The 8,092-nt window shown below is 39.9% G+C and overlaps 1 protein-coding gene across 1 annotated transcript; it reads left to right on the top strand.

Annotated features, from left to right (window-relative positions):
• Positions 1-1,244: 1,244 nt before the first annotated feature.
• On the top strand, positions 1,245-1,890 carry LOC143389333 (E3 ubiquitin-protein ligase RNF152). The gene is given in 1 exon segment (XM_076842471.2): positions 1,245-1,890. A coding segment is annotated over 1 exon segment (612 nt). The 3' UTR covers positions 1,857-1,890.
• The last annotated feature ends 6,202 nt before the right edge of the window (positions 1,891-8,092 follow it).

The following is an 8,092-nucleotide window of genomic DNA, read 5'->3' as shown; positions in this document are numbered from 1 at the left end:
GCATCTTCAGCCACCCCTGATTTGACAGCTCTTGTGAAGACCAGACATTGTGTAATTGTTATTAACTCTTGTAGGAGTCTCATACTCACTATTTTGAAGTCTTGATAATGTTCTTTTCACATCACTTTAAACACCCATAATGGGCATTCTATCATGTCTATTTCAAAAATAATATTTTTTCCACTTTTAACAGTTGTATAGGAAATAGCATTGAATGTGTCCCTGTCTTTTGTCATAAGACAGAAAAGCTATTAACAGTCTCAACTGTTACTTGTTAGAAAAGAACTCTGTATTATGGCTTGGGTTATAATCACTTGTCACATTAAAAGAACTCAATGTTCAAGTCCTTCAATCAATACTCATTGTTTTTCAAGTAGAAGTTTATATGATACCAGTCTAGTGGATGAATCAAAATTAAAGTCTTAAAAGAAGGCAATGTTTCTTTGACCTTCACATATTATTATAACACTATGATCTATTGGCATTTTAATTAAGAAGTTAAAAACTGCTATTTGTTACACACCATAGTCTCTTTCTATTTTATAACTAGGAAAGAAGTGGAACTTAAAAATTACACTGTGTCAGAGATATTTTTTTACTGAATGTTTCAACTACACTATTACTACCTAAATTTTAATATAGTTTCCTCTTAGGTTGCTTGAGTATCATCACAGACAAATACTTTGCCCAAAGTGACAAAATGCAACAAAATATAGCATCTAATCTTTGTTCAGCATTGATTATATAAGAATGACAGATACCTTTATCTGTGTCCACAAAAATGTCTAAAATTCTGTCTTTAAGTCAAAGGAATTTAAAATTACATTTGGAGCACAATACTATCATAAATTTTGAAATAATTTAGGAAGAATTCATTTCAGGAAAAGAAATGTTAAAATTTGGAATTTATAGAAACTCTAGGGCGGCGGTGTCCGACCGGAGACGCGGAGGGCGGCTGGGCAGGTGGGGCGCTGCCCGCGCCGCCCCGCATCCCGCCGCGGGAGGAGCGGGCGGCCGCCGGCCAGCGGCGCGCGTCTGGCTGAGCGGGGCGGGCGCGCCGGGACCACCCAGCGATGCTGCCGCCTGTGTAGCTGGGGCGCTCTGTGGAGAAAGAAATGAACACGCCCACGAATGCTAGATGCCTGTGAGCTCCCTCGTCGGCACTGGAAAGGCAGAGTGGAGGCCTCCCAGTACCCGCTCCTTGCCCTTGGTCTTGGCGCTGCCCCTGCTGCTCAGGGTCCACCATGGAGACGCTGTCCCAGGATTCGCTGCTGGAATGTCAGATCTGCTTCATCTACTACAGCCCCCGACGGAGGCCCAAGCTGCTGGATTGCAAACACACCTGATGTTCGGTGTGCCTCCAGCAGATGAGGACGAGCCAGAAGGACGTGAGGTGCCCCTGGTGCCGCGGCATCACCAAGCTGCCCCCTGGCTTCTCCGTGACGCAGCTGCCCGATGACCCCGAGGTCCTGGCCGTCATCGCCATTCCGCACACCTCCGAGCACACCCCGGTCTTCATCAAACTTCCTAGCAATGGGTGCTACATGCTGCCCTTGCCCATCTCCAAGGAGCGCACACTGCTGCCCGGAGACATGGGCTGCCACCTGCTCCCTGGGAGACAGCAGAAGTCCGTCACAGTGGTGACCATCCCTGCGGAACAGCAGCCGCTGCAAGGCGAGGCTCCGCAGGAGGCAGTGGCTGAGGAGCCGGACAGGCGGGGCGTGGTGAAAAGCTCCACCTGGTCCGGCGTGTGCACTGTTATCTTGGTGGCCTGTGTCTTGGTCTTCCTCCTGGGCATCGTGCTCCACAACATGTCTTGGATTTCTAAGCGCTTCACTGTGATATCCTGTGGCTGAGGCGGGGTGCAGGGAAGGCTCTTGTGGGTGCCAACTTAGGGGTTGAGTAGGTGTTGGTGACGGGATCCCAGCGAGATGTCCCAAATGACACTGACCATTTGGTGCTGAGCGCTGGCCTCTGGGTTGCCACTTGATTCACCTGAAGACAGATGCCAAGGGAGGAAGGTGAGGTCTCTACAAGATGCCAGGTGAATTGTTCTGAGTGTGGATGGCAAGGGCTTTGAAGATGATTGCATGCATCCTCATAATCATGTACTAAATGGGGTGTGATTTATGAGTTTTCAAGATCATGTTATGAGATAGACATACTCTACTTAGACCTTAAACCCTACATGTGCATACCATGTGATCTCTAAATGCGGTAGATGAAAATAAAGATGCTGTGTATACAAGTAGAATTAAACCTTGAATCCATGTAAAAATTCAGTGAAGACATAACACTGCAGGCTTATCTTCTTTTTTTTTTTTTTAATGGAACGCAGTCTTCATTTAGTTGCGAAGATTTTTATATATATATATACATTTTGTTGGAAGCTCAAATCAAAATAAGTGAAATGGATAGTCGTTTTTTTTTTTTTTTTGAGAAGATATTTGAACAAGTGTCTCCAGTGTGTTGTGTTTTGTCATGTACCTTCATTTTTCTTCACTTGTGATTAGAGCTTGCTACGCGTTTATTAAGCTGAAAGCCCGACAGGGAAGCAATAAACCAAGAAATAATGAGAAATGGCTAATCCCGCAGGAAACCTGTATGCCAGTTTTTCTCAAGCCATCTCACAAAATAAGAATTTAAGATGTAAATATTGTGTATTTGTGTATATATGTGTGTGTGTGTGTGTGTGTGTGTGTGTGATTTGATTTACCTCAGGTTTTTGAGTCTTTTCAGAAGAACCCCAGGATTAAGACCTCGTGAGCATGAAGAAGTCAAGTATCTGAAACGGTGGGCACCTCGATCCTCCCAATGAGACGTCTCCTACGTGACACCCCAATACTCACCCCTCTGCTCTGTGTTTAAGTCCTGTATTTTTTAAGGCACAAATGGAGAGTAACAAAAGTTTGACTTTTCTCCTAGTTCTGGAGTATTATAAAAGCCACACTTGTAGTTAGCAATGGCAAAACTGATGGGCATTTCAAAAGGCAGTCCACAATTATTTTTTTGAAAGATGCTGTTCCTTGAGCATTAGACCTTTTTGAATTCCAGTTTCCTCTTGTTGGTGTAAGCAAGAAAATCTTCTGTATTTCAAAATATGTTTTTATTGAGAGAAATGGCAAGGTAGACTTACAATTCACATTCCTAATGTGAGTGTTCTTAAATGTGTAATGGTTTATAGTTGTTCATAAAGAAAGAACTGCTGGATTAAATAATAAATTCTCATCTCTGGGTTTGTGTGCATGTAGAAATAGCTGTAAACTCTATAGTTCTCTTGTAATTCCTTTTATGGAATTCAGGGAGCAAGTGGTGGTATGTGTCAAGAACTCCACTCAAATATATGTTTTTAGGTATAACTGACTCCCTGAAAATGGTGGGAAGGGTAAGGGTAGGGAGAAATAGGGACAGAAAGCAATGACTGGTTCCAAAAAGGAAGGCTAGAAAGTAGCCCTATAAGATCAAGACAACTTTATTTATTTATATGCTAAGTATTATCTTCAAGCAGCACAAAATATGCATACTAAAGTGATGGAGTTCATGAGAAATAAAACAAAAATTAATAACTAGAATACAAAGCTAACACCTAATTGGCATGAGAATTCAATATAAAAATAGGAACTCTGGTCTTTTCAGATCTTTCAAATTTGTCGTAAGACCTTTAGAAAATGTGTTTGAAAGCTCAAACTAGAAATTAGGTTAAAATGCCATTTTATTGTACAAGCTATTGGGCATTATACAATAAATAATCTAGGATTTATTTTGTATTAATAATTTAGGTATCATATTAGCTGAATACTATCCTCTATTACATAACATAAAATACTGTTGGGTTAGTGTCAATTTCTCAAACTCCCAGGCTGCTGTAATGCATGTCTGACCTAATTTCTATTTCTCTTGGAGGAAAAAAAAATGACAGAAATGTTACATTTAAAATGTTGCATTTAAAATGGACTTTACCTTTGTAATTTTAAGCCATGTCATATTCAAATTAATTTTTTGAGCGATATCTGCATACAGTTATGTACAGTATGAAATGACTGACCTGTAGTGTAGTATGTGAGAGAGTTCTACTTGTTTAGTAGGTTATATATAGACACTAATGTGTGTGGTGATAGTGTCCTGTGTTTCTTAGTGCAAAGCTGTAAAGTAAAAATGTCCACAGAACTTTTACTTACAAACAATCCTGTGCTAGAACTGCAATTAAGCAGTGCAAAATTAATCAGCTCTCTGGTAGATTCTTGACCTTAAAACTTAACAATAATCACCCAAATCGAAATTTTTTGTGTGTAAATCTTACTGATGTAGGTAGAACATTATTTAAATTGTTTAAATGGATTCTGCTTGCAGGTCGCACACCTCCTTATTAGGATGTGCTTTTGAGTGTGTGTGTGTGTGTGTGCACGCGTGTGTGCGTGCTCTTGCGCTCATGAGTGGGGGGCAGGGAGGAGAAGAGGCAAAGAGATGTCTTAGCCTGCCAGATAGAGTTTTTCCAGGCTTAATGATGTTTTGATGTTATATGGCAAGCCATTACTCTGGTCTCTTCTGGAATTTACCCACAACACTAACAACTTACACACCCCTCGTGACAAAAGCCCAATGACACAGAGGCCGGAATTCATAGTTGCATACCAGTGAAATGTCACAACTGGAAAGCCCAGGAAGAGCTGAAAACAGCCTCTGATGGTTTCGTTTCATAGATGAGCCCAGGGCGGCTCAGAGAGGAGTGTGGAGACTTGTAATTCTGCAGCAAAGGGGGATGAGAACTGTGCATTGCTGTCCCTCTTGCTTTTTTCTAGATCCATCGCCGTGTCTGTCTGGCTGAGCTTCTAGTCGGGGTTGATGGAGACCCTTTATTATCTCAATTACTGCTTTAAAAGTGTTGTTTTATAGTTTGTTTCTTCATTTTAGTTAGCTACCTCTCTGGAAAACAAAAAAAGGTTAGGGTTAGGGAAGAGGATAGACATTTAAAAGAAACTATCTGACCATATTATCTGAGTTTTTAAAATTGCAAAACATTGGTCCACCCCCATGTGTAAAGAACAATGAATGTTGTGTAAATAGTAAAACTATAAGCAGCATGTATTTTCATCTTCATTAATGATCTTGACATAAGCAAGAGAATGCTTTAATATGTTTAGTAGAGCTAAGTATGCCACCAAAAAGCATTGTCTTTGAAAAAAATTTGTATAATGACTTGGGGCACAAATTCTGATGAAAAGGCAAATTGGTTCTGAGTGCTAGTCACATTTTATGATCAGAAGGCTCTAAGGTATTTTCTTTTAAAATGTAAGTTTAATATTGTGCACGGCTTCCAGATTGGCCCCTTGGAGTTTCAGCTGTGCCTGGTGTAGCCCTTATAGTTTTCTAGATCAGTGCCATTCTGTGGAACATTCTGGAATGATGGAAATGTTCCATAATGGGTGCTGTCCAGTAAAATAGCCACTATCCACAATGACTTTTAGACAATTCAAATGGGGATAATATGACTAAAGAACATATCTTTAAATTTTATTTAATTTTAAACAATTTTAAATAGAGCCCCATGAGACTAGTGGCTACCATATTGGCTCATGGCATCAAGGTGTTCCTAACAGACTAGAGAGAATTTGTGGGCTAGTAACAAGCATTTGGCAAAAAATAAAAACAAAATCCTTTCTGGGCTTAAGAATGTGTGATCCCAAGAATAACAGTGAGGACTCATTGATTGCCCTTTGGGGTTATTAGATATTTTGGACCAAGGAATCATCAGTGAAGCTTAAAGAGTGTTTTATTAAGCCCCTTTTCTGGGACCATTAGCTGCATGTGAATCTATTGTCCAAAAATAGTAGTTAGACAGTAGCTGTAAAATGTTTGACTTGCAAGCTGTGCATGATCTGTCCTGTGAAATTGTGTGTAAGGTCTTGTGGCCAAAGAGTAAATGTTACAGGAAAAAATAAGCCTAATGAAATCCTCCTTCACTTTCAGTATCTTACCCACACTTCATTGGTGCATTCGTCAGGTGTAAGATCTAAGAGCAAGCATGTTTTTGGTGTTCAGAATGGTTTTGTTGCCCTTGAAGTCTGCCAGCTTGTCATTGTATTTGGTATGGCATATGTAGACATCATTAGTCAAATGCCAGATGAAAACGCAGGTACTATTTTTAGAGTGGGATTTGGCAGTGTTTAAGTGTCTCTTGTTTTAGCTATCACTAAAAGAATTTAAGATTTGAAGCTTCGCACAAAGTCACTTTTTAAAAATCTATTTTAGGGTAAAAAAACAAAACATTGCCCAACAGAATTTAAAGACTGGAAGATTATTAAAGCTATGGAATTGATTTTTTTTCTTTTTTCTTTGTGGTGCTGGGGATTGAACCCAGGATTAGGCCCTGCACCACTGAGCTATATCCCTAACCCTAGAATTGCTTTTAAAGTGAGTCAAAGGAAACAGAAAATTCAGTTTGAGATATATTTTCATATAAAGATCAGACTTTTACTGGTAGCCTGCTATTATTCTGGTCCAGATTTTGATTTGAAGAGTTTCCATTCCTTTATTTGAAAATCTGTGCCATAGCCAGGCACTGTTGTGCTTGTCTATAATTCCAGCTGCCTGGGAGGCTAAGGCAGATGATTGCAAATTCAAGGCCACCCTGAACAACTCTGGGAGGCTCCATCTCAAAGATGAAAAGAGCTGGGGCATGGCTCAGTGCCAGAGTACTCCTGGGTTCAATTTCCAGTACCACCAAAATTTAAAAAGAAATTAAAATCTGTTAAAATTGATTAGTTGGATTTTCATTGTGTCCAAAATGTAATGCAAGTCAAATGCATTTGCTTTAATGTAGGAAAAAAAAAATTTTATTCTAGAACTTGCCAGTGGGCAAGAGTTGTTGTTTTGTTTTTTATTTTCAACTTTAGAATTTTGTTTTTAAATTTTTGTCAAAATGTAGTTTTTAAGTTGGGAGCCCAAAAGTCATTGTTGGGTGAGGAGTGACACACAAAAGACAGTGATTTCCATCTTTCCTTAGAGAAATGATGCTGCTAACTAGGCAGCATTTTGTTCCCACACAGAAGTGTCAGCCAATCTATCTGTCATCCTTGACCTCAGTGGAGAAGCCATTCCTTGACATTTCCACCATTCTCAGTAAAACAACACCCACAAGGTAATCCTTACCAAACCAGAAATTCCATAAGGTCACCAAATTAATTCTTGACTCTTTTGAAAGCACTCTGTTTTAAGAGCAATGATGATCAGTTGCTAGATTTTGCTACACACACACACACACACACACACACACACACACACACACACACAAATACACAGTTTAGCTGTGATTGGAGATAAAGTAAAAACCACTGTTAGTCATATTTCCCAATTCCTGAATTATACAGTATTGAATTTAGATGTTAATTTCTTAACAATTGCTATCAGCTGCACTCATGTCAAACCAATTTCCTTTGGGAGTAAGCTCTTCAGACTTCTCAGAATATTTGAAAAGTTGGGTTCTACTACATTTATTTTGTTGGAAAGCCATTGATCACTGAGGGACATAATCAAGTGGGGCATTTTAATTTCTGTCTCTTAGAGAGCTTATGTTTTGACTCTGCTCCAGGGGTCAGGGCGGCACACCATTGCTCCTGAACTTCTACAGTGTGGTTCCCATTTCTGCACAAGTTTCCTTGCTCTGTCTGGCCAATGATCTTTTGATTTTTCTGGAGTCAACTGCCTGGGATACCCCACTGTGTAAATCTTACTTATGATGTAGTGGTGCTTGAAAACACATGTTCACTGAATTTTATTCTAATCAAAGGGTTTTGATACCATTCATATTATGATACTTTTAGGGACAATCAATAATTATAGCCAAGTACCGAGGGGCTTCCTGAGATCTCCCACGGTATGCCTGTTCTTTGTTTTTGCAGGAATTTTTTTCTTTTTATCTGTCCCTGTTCTCCCAAACCACTGTTCTGAATTCATCGCCATGAGATGTGGGGCGAGTAGTCCTTGGGAAAGTCTATAATCTCCCTGAGGTGTGTGTTATTGGGTCAATCTAACAAGAGGGATGTTTCATTTTCAATTTGACTTTTACTTTTTGAGACTCCAGAAGGAGGTTGTT

This window comes from Callospermophilus lateralis, unplaced genomic scaffold (genome assembly GCF_048772815.1).
Source record: "Callospermophilus lateralis isolate mCalLat2 unplaced genomic scaffold, mCalLat2.hap1 Scaffold_708, whole genome shotgun sequence".
Classification (NCBI taxonomy): Eukaryota; Metazoa; Chordata; class Mammalia; order Rodentia; family Sciuridae; genus Callospermophilus; species Callospermophilus lateralis.
Note: the sequence above shows the minus strand (reverse complement) of the source record. Positions and strands in the feature narration are given on the sequence as shown.